This window comes from Anolis sagrei, chromosome 9 (assembly GCF_037176765.1).
Source record: "Anolis sagrei isolate rAnoSag1 chromosome 9, rAnoSag1.mat, whole genome shotgun sequence".
Taxonomy (NCBI): domain Eukaryota; kingdom Metazoa; phylum Chordata; class Lepidosauria; order Squamata; family Dactyloidae; genus Anolis; species Anolis sagrei.
Genome location: NC_090029.1, coordinates 32,433,966 through 32,451,984, shown reverse-complemented (window position 1 = coordinate 32,451,984; position 18,019 = coordinate 32,433,966). Strand labels below are relative to the sequence as shown.

At 44.0% G+C, this 18,019-nt stretch overlaps 1 protein-coding gene across 1 annotated transcript in view; it reads right to left on the bottom strand.

Moving 5' to 3' along the window:
- Nucleotides 1-6,295: 6,295 nt before the first annotated feature.
- Nucleotides 6,296-18,019, bottom strand: part of WHAMM (WASP homolog associated with actin, golgi membranes and microtubules) — a 31,925-nt gene continuing 20,201 nt past the window's right edge. Inside the window, exons 8-10 of the mRNA XM_067471429.1 lie at nt 17,501-17,596; nt 15,646-16,084; nt 6,296-8,990 (exon numbers count right to left, since the gene is read on the bottom strand). Of these exons, the coding sequence (XP_067327530.1) occupies nt 8,692-8,990; nt 15,646-16,084; nt 17,501-17,596 (834 nt within the window). The 3' untranslated portion in view covers nt 6,296-8,691. The remainder of the gene's footprint in view (nt 8,991-15,645; nt 16,085-17,500; nt 17,597-18,019) is intronic.

The window sequence follows — 18,019 nt, the reverse complement described above, 5'->3', positions numbered from 1 at the left end:
TTATAGTTCACCTATAATCAAAGAGCTTTCTGAACTCCACCAATGATGGAATTGAACCTAACTTTGGACACAGAGCTCCCATGACCAACAGAAAATACTAGAAGTATTTGGTGGGCATTGACCTTGGGTTTTGGAGTTGTAGTTTACCCACATCCAGAGAATGCCAATGCATCTAGACCAAGCTTGGCATGAATACACAATATGCCCAAATGTGGACACTGGTGCGGTTTGGGGAAGATAGACCTTGACATTTGGGAGTTGTAGTGGCTGGGATTTATAGTTCACCTATAATCAAAGAGCATTCTGAACTCTACCAATGATAGAATTGGGCAAAACTTCCCACACAGAACCCCCACGATCAACAGAAAATACTGTGTTTTCTAATTGTCTTTGGTGACCCCTCTGACACCCATTCGTGACCCCCCCCCAGGGGTCCCGACCCCCAGGTTGAGAAACACTGCTCTAAGTGTAGCTTATGGTCAAGTGCTACAACTATGCTGTGTCCTTTCTTTTCTCTCTTCTCCCCTGCCGCATTGAATGCATATGCTAAAACTATTAGATGACCAACCACGGCTAACCTTGTGACTCAAGATCAATTTGTACCCTTTTGGGAGAGGCTTCATATACACCTTGGTGCTAATTTTAATTGGCGAGAGTGGGCGAAAGGGACTGCAGAGGCGAGGAGAGCAGAAGGCCATGGCATTGTTGCTGCTCCTGGGTCCATAGCTGATGATGGAGGAGGAGGAGGAGGAGGCTGGTGACTCACGCTGGGAGAGCATCGATGGGAATGAGCACCAGCCTCACAGCAGGAACAATGCGTTCCCAGCCTGCCAGACTCACCAATCGCTTTTTCCTTCTCTGGAGCACAGATGCTCAGTTCCCTGCAGCCGACTCGTTGGCTTTGGCTTCTATTTGGATCCACACCACACCGTGTACAGCTGTCTGGCGGCATTCGTGCAGTTTGCTTCCAAAAGGCACCAAACAAATTTTACAGGAATTGGGAAAAACATAACATGCTGAGGATATGCTACGAAATGTCACTTTCCAAGCCCTGTACCAAAGTGATTTGATATATTGTCGAAGGATGTCACAGCTGGTATCACTGGGATGTTAGGTGGTTGTGGACACAGATGAGGGCAGAAGGTCAGGAGAAAATACTGCAAGAACATGACCATGCAGCCCGGAAACCACACAACACTCCAGTGGTTTGATATACTTTGATAGTATTGATTAATCCATAACAGGCGTGGGCAAATGGGCAAACACAATTCCTAATTGTTCAGGCTGTGATTCCACCAGTTTTTTGTTGCAGGCAGATGATATTTGTGGCACAAGTTCCAATGAATCATCTGAGCAATGGCGTTGTGCCTCTGCTTGTAGTCTGTCTGTGTGAACTTTTTGCAGACATTATTATTATTATTATTATTATTATTATTATTATTATTATTAGAAACACAACAAGATGAGTCCACAGCAGACACTCTGCTGGTTGTTGTATTGGATCACACGTTGGACACTTCCCAAGTGTCTAGGACTGTGTGATGTATCGGCGAATAATGCGTGCAGATCCCAGTAAGCTGGCCTTCTGCAGCTGGCAGATGGTAATTTTGTCAGCGCCGATTGTGTTTAAGTGCAGGCCAAGGTCTTTAGGCACTGCACCCAGTGTGCCGATCACCACTGGAACCACTTTTACTGGCTTGTGCCAGAGTTTTTGCAGTTCGATCTTTAAATCCTCATATTGTGTCATCTTTTCCAGTTCTTTCTCTTAAATCCTGCTGTCACCTGGGATTGCGACATCGACGATCCATACTTGGTTTTTTAACATGATTGTGAGGTCAGGAGTATTGTGCTCCAAAACTCTGTCTGAATTCGGAAGTCCCACATTTGGTTCAATTCCATCATGGGTGGAGTTGTAAAGAATGAATGTTCAGAATGCATGTAGAAGGGCAGAAGAAACAGGCCTGAAGAGACAAAACCAACATGGAGTTCTCGCAAGGCATGTTACGGGACGAACCTGGCAGCCTAAGCGAGGAGGCAGCAAGGCATACCTGAATGACAATTAATAATGAGGTATGCGGTCAAGCCCATAAGGAGGATAAGGAGTGTGCAGGAGGTACCCCATAAGTCATTGAGGTCTGGAATGTGAATATCTTGAACTTTGGAAAGAACAAGAGCTTGGAAGAGCTTAAAAAGGACAGAACAACCCGATTACAAAAAAAGGAAAAATGGGTTTTGGCCTGTAAACGCGGGGGACCCCCAACAACATGCACGCTTCCTGAACTGCAGCAACGAAGCATCCACGCTTCCTCGGAAAAGACTGATCATCTTCGCCGGAGGAGGCCTGTGTGTGTGTGAGTATGAATGAATGTGTGGGTGCACGAGAGCTCTCCTTGATGTGATTCTGATATGATTCTGTGATGATTGCATTTCAATAAATGTTACATGAATAGTGTCAAAACCAAATTTGGTCTCCAAAGTGTCTTGTTGATCTAAACTACCTTATTATTCCTTGAACACTCTGCAAAAAGAACAGGAACCTCTTTGGGTTCATAACAGAGTTCAGAACGCTCTTTGATTGTAGGTGAACTATAAATCCCAGCAACTACAACTCCCATATAACAAAATCAATTTTTGAGTGATGGTCGCTCCTTGGGTTAGTAGGTGTCTTGTGGCCAAATTTGGTGGCAATTCGTCCAGTGGTTTTTTAGTTATGTTAATCCCACAAACGAACATTACATTTTTATTTATATAGATAACCTTCAGTATTTCTGCAGGGAAATGCTTGGGCTAAATAATGGAACCCAGTTCTCCCCTCCCCACCAAAGTATATTACTTTATGGTCTACCACTTAAATTAAATTCCCCTTTTATGCCTTTGCTCTGTCAGTTCCCGCATCTATTATTAATTTGGTCCCAGCAGTTGGTGTTTGCTCCTGGCGAGGTAGTGAGACGAATCCTTTGGTGTATTCCCAACTCATTTTGCCATTATGGCTTTCTGGGAAACGATGTGACCCTTTTCCTCTTAGGAACACACCCAGGGTGCTTCTGTTTGTTCTCTGATGTGATAAAGTGTGGGAGGAGAAAGAACAAAAGAGGGCACACATTGAAAGGTAGCAAATCTGGAAACCTCAAGGTCCCTTTCACAGAGTCTCGCTGTGAACCCCTTCAGAATTATTTTCGGTTCTGCTCTAACTATTCTTTATTTTGTGGTTTTGTTTGTTTGTTTGTTTTAAGGATTTTCCAAAGAAAATAAAAACGGAAGCAATGGAAAATTGGGTCTGAATATCTTTGTGAGATTGTTTGCTTGGATTGCTGGGAGTTTTCCGGGCTGTATGGCCATGTTCCAGAAGCATTCTCTCCTGACGTTTCACCCACATCTATGGCAGACATTTTCAGAAGTTGCAAGTTTTGTTGGAAACGAGGCAAGTGGGGTTTATATATCTGTGGAATAATGTCCAGGGTGGGAGAAAGAACTCTTGTCTGCTAGAGGCACAGGTGAAAGTTGCAACTAGCCACCTTGATTAGCATTGAAATCTCTGTATTGTCGAAGGCTTTCATGGCTGGAATCACTAGGTTCTTGTGGGTTTTTTCGGGCTATAGAGCCATGTTCTAGAGGCATTTCTCCTGACGTTTCGCCTGCATCTATGGCAAGCATCCTCAGAGGTTGTGAGGTCTGTTGGAATTGGGACAATGGGTTTATATATCTGTGGAATGGCTGGGGTGGGGCAAAGAGCTCTTCTCTGCTGGAGCTAGGTGTGAATGTTTCAGCTGATCACTTTCATTAGCATTTGAAGGCCTGCCTGAGCCTGGGAAAATCTCTTGCTTTGAGGTGTTAATCTGTGCCTGGTTGTTTCCTCTCTGCTGTTTTGCTGTTGTAATTTTAGAGTTTTTTTTAATACTGGTAGCCAGATTTTGTTCATTTTCATGGTCTCTTCCTTTCTGTTGAAATTGTCCACATGCTTGTGGATTTCAATGGCTTCTCTGTGTAGCCTGACATGGTGGTTGTTGGTGTGGTCCAGCATTTCTGTGTTCTCAAATAATATGCTGTGTCCAGGTTGGTTCATCAGGTGCTCTGCTATGGCTGACTTCTCTGGTTGAAGGAGTCTGCAGTGCCTTTCATGTTTCTTGATGCTTGTCTGGCCGCTGCGTTTGTTCATGAAAATGAACAAAATCTGGCTACCAGTATTAAAAAACTCTACAGCAAAATAACAGAGAGGAAACAACCAGGCACAGATTAACACCTCCCAGCGAGAGATTTTCCCAGGCTCAGGCAGGCCTTCAAATGCTAATGAAGGTGATCAGCTGAAACATTCACACCTAGCTCCAGCAGAGAAGAGCTCTTTGCCCCACCCCAGCCATTCCACAGATATATAAACCCATTGTCCTAATTCCAACAGACCTCACAACCTCTGAGGATGCTTGCCATAGATGCAGGCAAAACGTCAGGAGAAATGCCTCTAGAACATGGCTCTATAGCCCGAAAAAACCCACAAGAACCTATTGAAAACTCTGGCTGCTTGCTGTCTGGGGAACTCCTTTGTTAGGAGGTGTTAGCTGGCTCTGATTGTTTCCTGTTAGGAATGTGACAAAATCAAAATCAAGTGGAGTTCATGTTTGACCAGCCCACACACTGTCTTGCCAGAGAAAGAAAATATGCCATGCAGATTATCAATAAATAATAATAATAATAATAATAATAATAATAATAATAATAGTATATAATCTATATAAATAAAAATGTAATGTTCGTTTGTGGTATTCACAGAACTCAAAAACTATTGGGGGAATTGACACCAAATTTGGACACGATACACCTAACAAACCAATGTATGTCCTTCACTCAAAAAAATTGATTTTGTCATTTGGGAGTTGTAGTTGCTGGAATTTATAGTTCACCTACAATCAAAGAGCATTCTGAACCCCACCAACGATGGAATTGAACCAAACTTGGCGCACAGTTCTCCCATGACCAACAGAAAATACTGGAAGGGTTTGGTGGGCAGTGTCCTTTGGTTTTGGAGTTGTAGTTCGCCTACACTCAGAGATCACTGTGGACGCAAACAATAATGGATCTGGACCAAACTCTACACAAATACTCAATATTCCCAAATGTGAACACTAGTGGAGTTTGGGGAAAATAGAATCTTGACATTTGGGAGTTGTAGTTGCTGGGATTTATAGTTCACCTACAATCACAGAGCATTCTGAACCTCACCAACGATAGAATTGGGCCAAACCTCCCACACAGAACCCCCATGTGGGCCACAGCAACGCGTGGAAGGACGGCTAGTAGTAGTAGTAGTAGTAGTAGTAATAATAATAATAATAATAATAATAATAGTAATAATAATAAACTTTATTTATATAACACTCTATCTCTCAAGATGACTCGGGGCAGTTTCCAAGTAACAAACATCAAAACATACAGAATAAACAAGATAAAGAGAATATCAAAACAACATAGAATCAAAGAGTTGGAAGAGACCTCATGGGCCATCCAGTCCAACCCCATTCTGCCAAGAAGAAGGAATATTGCATTCAAAGCACCCTCAACAGATGGCCATCTAGCCTCTGTTTAAAAACCTCCAAAGAAAGAACTTCCACCACACTCCAGGGCAGAGAGTTCCACTGCTGAACGGCTCTCAGTCGGCATAAAATTATCAAAATAAAATTATCAAAATGACACATATATATTAAAAGTCTATTCTTTGTGCATATTGTTAAGGGCCAAGGTTTCAAAAAAAAAAGGGGGGGGGGAGAATCCTTGTCTGTTTGAGGGAAGTATGAATGCTGCAATTGTTCACCTTGATTAGCACTGAATAACCTTGCAGCTTCAGAGCCTGGCTGCTTCCTGCCTGGGGAAAACCAGCCAGTCTTTGAAGCTGCAATGCCTTTCAATGCTAATCAAGGTGGCCAATTGCAACTTTCCCCTGTGCCTCTAGCAGACAAGAGTTCCTTCTCCCACCCTGGATATTATTCCACAGATATATAAACCCCACTTGCCTAGTTTCCAACAGACCTCACAACCTCTGAGGATGCCTGCCATAGATGAGGGTGAAATGTCAGGAGAGAATGCTTCTGGAACATGGCCATACAGCCCGGAAAACTCACAGCAACCCAGTGATTCTGACCATGAAAGCCTTCGACAACACAATCCTCTCAGTCAACTGGTTATAGAACTAATAAAAGAATGTGTATATAAAAGTTAACACCAGTTAGTAACACGGATTCGACTAAAGACGGCTTTCAAATTTCTTTCTGAGTCAACAATACTGACATAACACACATCACAACCGTTTTGGTTTATAGTGTTATTGAAAGAATTCATTTCAATTTAAGCAAATAATATAATATTCTGATAGTCATTGTATTCATAAAAGCAGCAGCAATCTTCAAAGCATCCATTAGCTTAGCCCAGTTTAGCATGCCTTAGAAGTGTTGGACTACATTCCTCATTATCCCCTGGCAGTGCTTTCGAAGGATGATGGGAGTTATTTCATTCCTCTGGAGGGTATTGGGTGGCTTGCTATAGACATGTTTTACTGTCACAGTGTCTGGTATTATTTTGACATAAAGGTAAAGGTTTCCCCTTGACATTAAGTCTAGTTGTGTCCAACTCTCGGGGTTAGTGCTCATCTCAATCTCTAAACCAAAGAGCCGGCGTTGTCCGTAGACACCTCCAAGGCCATGTGGCCAGCATGACTGCATGGAGCACCACTACCTTCCTGCCGAAGCGGTACCTACTGATCTACTCACATTTACATGTTTTCAAATTGCTATGTTGGCAGAAGCTGGGGCTAACAGCGGGAACTCACCCCGCTCCCTGGATTCGAACTGCCAACCTTTTGGTCAGCAAGTACAGCAGCTCAGCAGTTTAATCTGCTGCAGCAGCAAGTGTTATTGTGTAGTGTTTTGAGATACTATACAATAAAATGTAAAAGGCAACTTTGCATTTCTATTGAAAGTACAAGGGTTGAATGAAAAGTAATGCCTCCACCTTATTAACTCCTCAACAGATGGCAGTACTGGTATGCGGCAGGTACTGGCTTGTTCAGTAGACTCTTCTCTACAGTTCCATTTTGGTGGGAAGCCCTAGCAGAAAAAGTAATGCCTCCACCTTCGTAACTCCTCAACAGATGGCAGTACTGGTATGCGGCAGGTACTGGCTTGTTCAGTAGACTCTCCTCTTCAGTTCCATTTTGGCAGGAAGCCTTAGCAGTGAACGATTGTGTTGTTAAAGTGCAAAGTATGGAACCCTGCACAAATGGTCAGTCAATGTGACTTAAGCAACGTGCAGTCATGGAATTCTTGACAGCAGAAGGTGTCACCTCAACATCTTTAAATTTGCTCGCCCAATGACGCACAGTACTCACATCAACACAATCACCATAAACAGCTTGCATTCTCTGATGAATCTCCTTTGGGGTGACACCTACTGTCAAGAATTCAATGACTGCAAGTTTCTTAAGTCGCACTGACCAACTTACGACCACACCTGGAATATTGTGTCCAATTCTGGGCACCACAATTCAAGAGAGATATTGACAAGCTGGAATGTGTTCAGAGGAGGGCGACTAAAATGATAAAGGGTCTGGAGAACAAGCCCTATGAGGAGTGGCTTAAGGAGCTGGGCATGTTTAGCCTGAAGAAGAGAAGGCTGGGAGGGGATATGATAGCCATGTATAAATATGTGAGAGGAAGCCACAGGGAGGAGGAGGGAGCAAGCTTGTTTTCTGCTTCCCTGGAGACTAGGATGCAAAACAATTGCTTCAAACTACAAGAAAGGAGATTCCATCTGAACATGAGGAAGAACTTCCTGACTGTGAGAGCCGTTCAGCAGTGGAACTCTCTGCCCCGGAGTGTGGTGGAGGCTCCTTCTTTGGAAGCTTTTAAGCAGAGGCTGGATGGCCATCTGTCAGGGGTGATTTGAATGCAATATTCCTGCTTCTTGGCAGAATGGGGTTGGACTGGATGGCCCATGAGGTCTCTTCCAACTCTTTGATTCTATGATTCTATTCTATGATTCTAACTGTCTGTGCAGGGTTCCATACTTCGCACTTTAACAACACAGCCATTCAATGCTAAGGCTTCCTGCCAAAATGGAACTGTAGAGGAGAGTCTACTGAACAAGCCAGTACCTGCTGCATACCAGTAATGCCACCTGTTGAGGAGTTACGAAGGGGGAGGCATTACTTTTCATTCAACCCTCGTAATTCTGTCAGTGCTTAGCACTTACACATTTTGTAAAAATGTGTCACACTGAGGTGGTCTCCCCAAATTAATATGTAGCCCCCCCTCCATCTTTGATGGGAAATTCATTGTCATAGGACCGTCTTAATTGGATGACTTTTGACAAACTCACAGAGCTCTGTTTAATTAGTGCTTCGCTGAATATGATAGAATTAACTTCGGAAAAGGACAGGAAGATAATTTAATACTTCTGAGTACAGCTCTTCCTTTCCTAGAACAGAATAACCCTGTCCTTAAAAAATGTGCAAAATTCAATAAAGGCAATTCAGTAAACAGGTTAACCTGAATCTCTTCAAACGCAGTAGTTTTCAACCCTCTCCAAAGGACTCTAGGTCACTTTATCCATCACAGACACTAGCTGGGTCTGTCTTGAATGTCTTGGGTTTGCTAAGCATCGCCCATAAACTTCTGAGAAGGTCTAGATAAGTCTCCAACCGCTGCGTTATCCATTCCATTCACCACTGTTGTGATCATTATTCTCATCTTCTTCTGAGTCGGCGGACGCTTTCTTTATTCTCTGGATGGCCGCCTTGATGCTTCGTTCCAGTTCGTTGCTGGAACCTTTCTCCGCATCGGTCTTGGGCTCCTGACTTACTTTCCTCAGCTTGACTCCTTGTCTGATGGCGGCAAGGATGCTGTCGTTGAGGCCGGAGCTGGAAGACGGCCCCTGGGGTGGCGGCTCTACTTTGCGCAGAAGGACTTCGCCACGCTTTAGCGAAGCCAGAACCTCATCCATGGATCCTGTGGGAGGAAGAAGAGGAAACAGCCATTCGCAAGTGTAACACTCATATCCTGGGAGTTTGGTGAGGCAACGGCACTCCTGGCTAGAGAAAACAATACATCCCGTCTGGTTACATCCCGTCTTGACTACTGCAACGCTCTCTACGTGGGGTTGCCTTTGAAGACGGCTCGGAAGCTCCAATTAGTCCAACGGGCAGCAGCCATGTTACTAACAGGAGCGGAGCGCAGGGAGCACACAACTCCTCTGCTGCACCAGCTCCACTGGCTGCCGATTTGCTACCGGGCCCAATTCAAAGTGCTGGAGTTGGCCTTTAAAGCCCTAAACGGTTCTGGCCCAACTTATCTATCCGAACGTATCTCGGCCTATCAGCCCACCAGGACCCTAAGATCTTCTGGGGAGGCCCTGCTCTTTATCTCGCCTGCTTCACAGGTGCGGCTGGCGGGGACGAGAGACAGGGCCTTTTCTGTGGTGGCCCCTCGGCTTTGGAACGCCCTCACCATAGAGGTAAGATCAGCCCCCTCGCTGATGGTGTTTCGAAAAAGACTGAAGACATGGATGTTCGAACAAGCATTCGGTTAACTCGGTGCAATGAATCTGATGATTAAGGACTGGTAATCACAGACGATGAAATTGGACTGCGTTTTTAGTTAAGAGATGCATTGGTTCGATATTGGTGGCCCAATATTGTATATTATGTCTGTGTTTTTATGCTTTTTATATTGAATATTGTTGACTATTGTAGTGTTGTAAACCGCGTTGAGTCGCCAATGTAGGCTGAGAAACAGCAGTATACAAGCGCAGTAGTAATAAATAAATAAATAAATAAATAATAAAAGACCTGGGAAAACGACAACTCCCAGGATTCCATAGCATTAAGATACTGCAGTCAAAATATTATTATTATTATTATTATTATTATTATTATTATTATTAAATGCAATCAAACTACATTCATCCTGGAACCCCAGGTCTCAGCGGTGGACGGGAGAGTTTTTGCACAATTAAAACTTGTGTGCCAGTTGCGCCGGTACCTTGGTAAGTCAGATCTGGCCACAGTGGTCCACGCTCTTGTTACATCCCGAATAGATTACTGCAACGCACTCTATGTGGGGTTGCCCTTGAAGACTGTTTGGAAACTTCAATTAGTCCAGCGGCCGGCGGCCAGATTACTCACCGGAGCGTCATACAGGGAACATACCAACCCTCTGTTATGTCAGCTCCACTGGCTGCCGATCCAGTTCCGAGCACAATTCAAAGTGCTGGTTTTGACCTACAAAACCCCTATACGGTTCCGGCCCAGCGTACCTGTCCGGACGCATCTCCTTCTACCTCCCGCCTCTGAGTTTAAGATCTTCTGGGGAGGCCCTGCTCTCGGTCCCACCTCTATCACAAGTGAGATTGGTGGGGACAAGGAGCAGGGCCTTCTCGGTGGTGGCTCCTCAACTGTGGAATTCACTTCCCGGGGAAATCAGGTCATCAACAGCCCTCCTCTCTTTCAGAAGGAAACTAAAAACATGGATATGGGACCAGGCCTTTGGGTAATCTGGCAGATAGACAAAGGATAATGATGACCAGAATTGATAGGATTTGACTATGTGGAATGAACTTACGGACTCTGAGCTGGTGAACACTGAACATTAGATTGGTTTTATTGACTGTTATATATATCTTGCTTGTTTAAATTGTTTATAATGGCTATTGATACATGTTTTTATTTTATTGTTTGTTGTTGGCATCAAATTGTGCCTTTTGTAAGCCGCCCTGAGTCCCCCCTCAGGTGTTGAGAAGGGCGGGGTAGAAATGCGCAAAATAAATAAATAAATAAATAAATAAAGTGCAGTCCAAAACTTCAGCGCTCCCGGTGTTTTGGACTTCAACTTCCACAATTCCTAACAGCTAGTAGACCAGTAGTTCTCAATCTTCCCAATGCCGTTAATTTCCTAACCCTTTAATACAGTTCCTCATGCTGTGGTGATCCCAACCATAAAATTATTTTCACTGCTACTTCATAACTAATTTTGCTACTGTTATGAATTGTAATGTCAATATTCTGGGCGACTAAAATGATCAAGGGTCTGGAGAACAAGCCCTATGAGGAGCGGCTTAGGGAACTGGGCATGTTTAGCCTGAAGAAGAGAAGGCTGAGAGGAGATATGATAGCCATGTATAAATATGTGAGAGGAAGCCACAGGGAGGAGGGAGCAAGCTTGTTTTCTGCTTCCTTGGAGACTAGGACGCAAAGGAGCAATGGCTTCAAACTACAAGAGAGGAGATTCCATCTGAACATGAGGAAGAACTTCCTGACTGTGAGAGCCGTTCAGCAGTGGAACTCTCTGCCCCGGAGTGTGGTGGAGGCTCCTTCTTTGGAAGCTTTTAAGCAGAGGCTGGATGGCCATCTGTCAGGGGTGATTTGAATGCAATATTCCTGCTTCTTGGCAGAATGGGGTTGGACTGGATGGCCCATGAGGTCTCTTCCAACTCTTTGATTCTATGATTCTATGATATATGGGATTTATTTTCATTCTCTAGATCAAATTTGGTACAAATACCAGACACACTCAAATTTGAATACTGGTGGGGTAATTTGGGAGCTGTAGTTACTGGGATTTATAGTTGCCTATGTCATCTGTTGGGAGCCCCCCCCCCCCCCCCCCGGGCACCAGAATGCTCTGGGCCAGAATGAAGAGAGAGGGAGGCAGAAGACAGTTCCATCTTGTCTCCTGTGGCTTATAGAATCATAGAATCAAAGAGTTGGAAGAGACCTCATGGGCCATCCAGTCCACCCCATTCTGCCAAGAAGCAGGAATATTGCATTCAAAGCACCCTTGACAGATGGCCACCCAGCCTGTTTCAAAGCTTCCAAAGAAGGAGGCTCCACCACACTCCGGGGCAGAGAGTTCCACTGCTGAACGGCTCTCACAGTCAGGAAGTTCTTCCTCGTGTTCAGATGGAATCTCCTCTCTTGTAGTTTAAAGCCATTGTTCCATTGCGTCCTAGTCTCCAAGGAAGCATAAAACAAGCTTGCTCCCTCCTCCTCCCTGTGGCTTCCTCTCACATATTTATACATGGCTATCATATCTCCTCTCAGCCTTCTCTTCTTCAGGCTAAACATGCCCAGCTCCTTAAGCTGCTCCTCATAGGGCTTGTTCTCCAGACCCTTGATCATTTGAGTCGCCCTCCTCTTACTAATAATATAATATAATATATTGTATATACATATAATATAGTAATATTATAATGTAATACAATATAATACTACTACTAATAATAATACAGTATTATAATTATATATTTTATATGACATGTAATATTACTAATAATATTACAATATAATGGTATAGTACAATATAGTAATTGTACTAGGTTGCCTTTTTGCAGACTTCCATCTGAGTAAATCAACTGCTAAAGTTAACCTTTACTGTGTTACTGAAAGCTTTCATGGTCAGAATCACTGGTTTGCTGTGAGTTTTCTGGGCTGTATGGCCATGTTCCAGAGATAATGCTCCTGATACATGGCTATACAGCCTGGAAAACTCACAGCAACCCAGTTAACCTTTACTTAATATCAATTAGAAAAGCATCGCAAGACAAAACAGAAGAAATAAAACTTTTTGATGAATCCCTTCCATATGCAAAGGCAAGTTTTAATTTAGCAGTAGGAATTTACACAAAGAAGTACATGGTTTGAAGAGCTCATTTGTTCCAAGCCACCATATGTGCCACTTACAAATTTAGAAGTACACCCGCCTGCACTTTCCTCCTCCTGAGTACACTTCACATGTCTGAGGAATCACGTGTGAGATATACCAGAAGAAGAGGTAGTTTTGGAACTAAGGGGTTTTTTTAATGGTTAGAAGGAAATCATTCTAACCATTAATTCAATCTAATCTTGACAGATTAGAGAGATGGGCCAAAATGTAACAAAATGAAGTTCAACAGGGAGAAATGCAAGATACTCCACTTAGGCAGAAAAAACGAAATGCAAAGATACAGAATGGGGGACAATGCCTGGTTCGAGAGCAGGATGTGTGAAAAAGATCTTGGAGTCCTCGTGGATAACAAGTTAAACATGAGCCAACAATGTGATGTGGCGGCAAAAAAAAGCCAATGGGATTTTGGCCTGCATCAATAGGAGCATAGTGTCTAGATCCAGGGAAGACATGCTCCCCATGCTCTATTCTGCTTTGGTTAGACCACATCTGGAATATTGTGTCCAATTCTGGGCACCACAATTCAAGAGAGATATTGACAAGCTGGAATGTGTCCAGAGGAGGGCGACTAAAATGATCAAGGGTCTGGAGAACAAGCCCTATGAGGAGCGGTTTAAGGAGCTGGGCATGTTTAGCCTGAAGAAGAGGAGGCTGAGAGGAGATATGATAGCCATGTATAAATATGTGAGAGGAAGCCACAGGGAGGAGGAGGGAACAAGCTTGTTTTCTGCTTCCTTGGAGATTAGGACGCGGAACAATGGCTTCAAACTACAAGAAAGGAGATTCCATCTGAACATGAGGAAGAACTTCCTGACTGTGAGAGCCGTTCAGCAGTGGAACTCTCTGCCCTGGAGTCTGGTGGAGGCTCCTTCTTTGGAAGCTTTTAAACAGAGGCTGGATGGCCATCTGTCAGGGGTGATTTGAATGTGATTTTCCTGCTTCTTGGCAGAATGGGGTTGGACTGGATGGCCCATGAGGTCTCTTCCAACTCTATGATTCTATGATTCATCACTGCTCAGGTAAAGGCTAAAGATGTGGACGTGGGATCAAGCATTTAGTTAGTAACCCACTAGAGAATTATGGAATAGTGCCGTGACAATTTGGAATGGTCATGAATTATGATTTTGGATAACCTGATTGTTGTGTTGGTGTTATAGCCAGTCATCTTACTGGTGACCTTGGTGCCATGAACTTTGGACAACGCTGTTTGGATTTTGGACTTTTCAGTGAGACTCTGTGTATTTGACCTTCTGGAATTTGCTTTGCTTGCCTGTTTTCCTTGGATAGACTACAGCTTGAATCTCAGATTGCCTCTACCTTTGCATTGAAAGAAAGGCTGCAGACCCTCACACAGGGAAAGCAAATGACTTGTTCCTATGTTGCAGTGGCTTCTCAACATTGCTCCATCCATGTTCAACATCTACACAAATAACCAGCCACTGCCAGAAGGGATAGAGTTTCATCTATGCTGATGATCATGCCATTACCGCTCAAGCAGGGAGCTTTGAGATGGTTGAACAGAAGCTCTCCGAAGTTCTAGGTGCTCTTACTGCCTACTACAGAGAAAACCAGCTGATCCCTAATCCAACTAAAACACAGACATGTGCCTTTCACCTCAAGAACAGAAAAGCATCCCGAGCTCTGAGGATGACCTAGGAAGGAAGGAATCCCACTGGAGCATTGCAGGACACCCAAATACCTGGGAGTCACTCTGGACCGTGCTCTTAACTACAAGGAGCACTGCCTGAACATCAAGCAAAAAGTGGGTGCTAGAAACAATATCATACGAAAGCTGACTGGCACAACCTGGGGATCACAACCAGACACAGTGAAGACATCTGCCCTTGCGCTATGCTACTCTGCTGCTGAGTACGCATGCCCAGTGTGGAACACATCTCACCACACTAAAACAGTAGATGTGGCTCTTAATGAGACATGCCGCATTATCACAGGGTGTCTGTGCCCTACACCACTGGAGAAATTACACTGTTTAGCTGGTATTGAACCATCTGACATCCACCGGGAAGTAGCAGCCAATAGTCAAAGGACCAAGGCAGTGACATCTCCAGCTCATCCCCTGTTTGGGTTTCAGCCAGCACGTCAACGACTTAAATCTAGAAATAGTTTTCTAAGATCTACAGAGACACTCGCTGGAACACCTCAGCAAGCGAGAGTCCAAAAATGGCAGGCTCAAACCCAGAACCTCAACCAATGGCTGATACCACATGAGAGACTCATCCTGGGCACACAGAAGATGGGGTGACTTGAAAGGCGCTGAACAGACTGCGCTCTGGCACCATGAGATGCAGAGCCAACCTCAAGAAATGGGGCCACAAAGTAGAATCCACGACATGCGAGTGTGGAGAAGAGCAAACCACTGACCACCTGCTGCAATGCAACCTGAGCCCTGCCACATGCACCATGGAGGACCTTCTTATAGTAACACCAGAGGCACTCCAAGTGGCCAGCTACTGGTCAAAGGACATTTAAAGGACAACCTTCAGAAATGGGGCTACAAAGTGGAATCCACGACATGCGAGTGCGGAGAAGAGCAAACCACTGACCACCTGCTGCAATGCACCCTGAGCCCTGCCACATGATGCACAAGGGAAGACCTCCTTGCGGCAACACCAGAGGCACTCCAAGGGGACAGATACTGGTCAAAGGACATTTAATCAACTACCAAGCTTGCAAACTTGTTGGAGGCTACAGACAATGCCATTGCTGTTGCCTGTTTTTGGTCAAAAGATATTTAGCCACCTACGCTCCTTCTATTTTTTAAATCGGTTTAATACTAATTTATGCAATGCTTTTGATACGAAATAAATAAATAAATAACCAGGAGGGTAGAAACAAGCAAAGGACCTGTGAGTTTTTCTGATACTATTTAGTCGTTCCGCATGGCCATGTTACTACAAAAACGCAGACATTTACAGTGGTTTACCTGTGCACCTGGACAAACGGTTTCCTTCCTTAGTGGTAACACTTGCTGCAGGTGAATCTTCACATCTGGGGGGCTCTGGAGTCTCTTGTGGCCTCTTTGGGCAAATGGGCAGGATGCTTGGCAGGGGTGGAGGGGGTGGCGGTAGCGGTGGAGGGGGTGGGACCATCAGTGATGGCGCCCCTTCACTTCTGTTGGGTTTCTCCGGGCTATTGGGTGGTACAAAAATCTGGATGGGAATCTCTTTCGGGGTCTTCTGGCACACTGCTTTGGAACCTTTGGCTTCCCTTGACTGGCGAGAGGCCCTTGGCTGCTTAGCAGCAGGCATTTTGCTTGTCGACAAAGGCTGAGGAGATGCCGTTGGAGCTCGACGGGATGCCGTCTGCGGCTGTTTGGTGTTCAAAGGCCGGGACGTCTTCAACACAAATTGTGCTGGACATTTCTATAAGGCAGGAAAAGCCATTACCGTATATACTCAATTATAAGCTGACCCAAATATAAGCCAAGGCACTCGATTTTATCACAAAAAAACTGGGAAAATGGATTGACTCGAGTATAAGCAGAGGGTGGGAAATGCAGCAGCTACTGGTAAATTTTGAAATAGAAATAGATACCAATACAATTACATTAGGTTCTTGTGGGTTTTTTCGGGCTATAGGGCCATGTTCTAGAGGCATTTCTCCTGACGTTTCGCCTGCATCTATGGCAAGCATCCTCAGAAGTTGCTTCTGAGGATGCTTGCCATAGATGCAGGCGAAACGTCAGGAGAAATGCCTCTAGAACATGGCCCTATAGCCCGAAAAAACCCACAAGAACCTAGTGATTCCAGCCATGAAAGCCTTCGACAATACAATTACATTAATTGAGGCATGAATAGATTAAATGTTTTTGAATATTTTCATAAAACTGTAATTTAAGATAAGACTGCTCAGCTCTGATTAAACCATTATTCTAACCTTCTTCAATGTAAATGTGCTTACGTATCCTTCTAATAACAATAAAGAGAGTAAAATAATAAATGTAATATTAGCAATAACAACAAAGTAAAATAATAAATGTTATAATAATAAAGTAAAATGATAAAGGTAATAATGATAATAATGATAATAATAATATAGTAAAATAATAAATGTAATAATACCAACAATAATAAAGTATTGTCTCAGGCTTTCATGGCTGGAATCACTGGGTTGTTGTAGGTTTTTTGGGCTATATGGCCATGGTCTAGAGGCATTCTCTCCTGACGTTTCGCCTGCATCTATGGCAAGCATCCTCGGAGGTAGTGAGGTCTGTTGGAACTAGGAAAAAGGGTTTATATATCTGTGGAATGACCAGGGTGAGACAAAATCGGGCTACCAGTATTAAAAAACTCTAAAATTGCAACAGCACAACAACAGAGAGGAAACAAACAAGAACATCTAATCACCTCTCAACAAAAGTTGGCTCCAGGCACTGTCAGGCCATTATATGCTCATCAAGGTGATCCGCTGAAACATTCACACCTAGCTCCAGCAGACAAGAGTCCTTTGTCTCACCCTGGTCATTCCACAGATATATAAACTCCTTTTCCTAGTTTCAACAGACCTCACTACCTCTGAGGATGCTTGCCATAGATGCAGACGAAACGTCAGGAGAGAATGCCTCTAGACCAGGGGTCCTCAAACTTTTTAAACATAGGGCCAGGTCACAGTCCCTCAAACTGTTGGAGGGCCAGATCATAATTTGAAAAAAAAAACATGAATGAATTCCTATGCACACTGCACATATCTTATTTGTAGTGCAAAAACACTTTAAAGTTTTCCTTCTCCAAAAATGAAGCGTAAAAATGTCAGAGAGGAACTCGAGTTGTGCCACTCACCTCTTTGAATGTTTTTAACCTCTCCAGAGTTTTCTGACGCTCCTGTTTGATCCAAGTTCTCTTCATTTTCTCATCTTCTTTCCTCTTCTCTCTTTTCTGCATTCAAACATCAGTGTTAGTTGCCCTCAGTATGAAGAGGCTTCAGTCTGAGAGAAGCCTCAGTATGAGAAGGCTCCAGTATGAGAAGTCTCCTGTGTTAGTTTGCCTCATTATGAGAATGCCTCAGTGTTACTTGCCCTCAGTATGAAGAGGCTTCAGTGTGAGAGTTGCCTCGGTATGAGAAGGCTCCTGTGTTAGTTTCCCTCATTATGAGAATGCCTCAGTATTAGTTCCCCTCAGTATGAAGAGGCTTCAGTGTGAGAGAAGCCTCGGTATGAGAAGGCTCCTGTGTTAATTTCCCTCATTATGAGAATACCTCAGTGTTAGTTCCCCTCAGTATGAAGAGGCTTCAGTCTGAGAGAAGCCTCGGTATGAGAAGGCTCCAGTATGAGAAGGCTCCTGTGTTAGTTTGCCTCATTA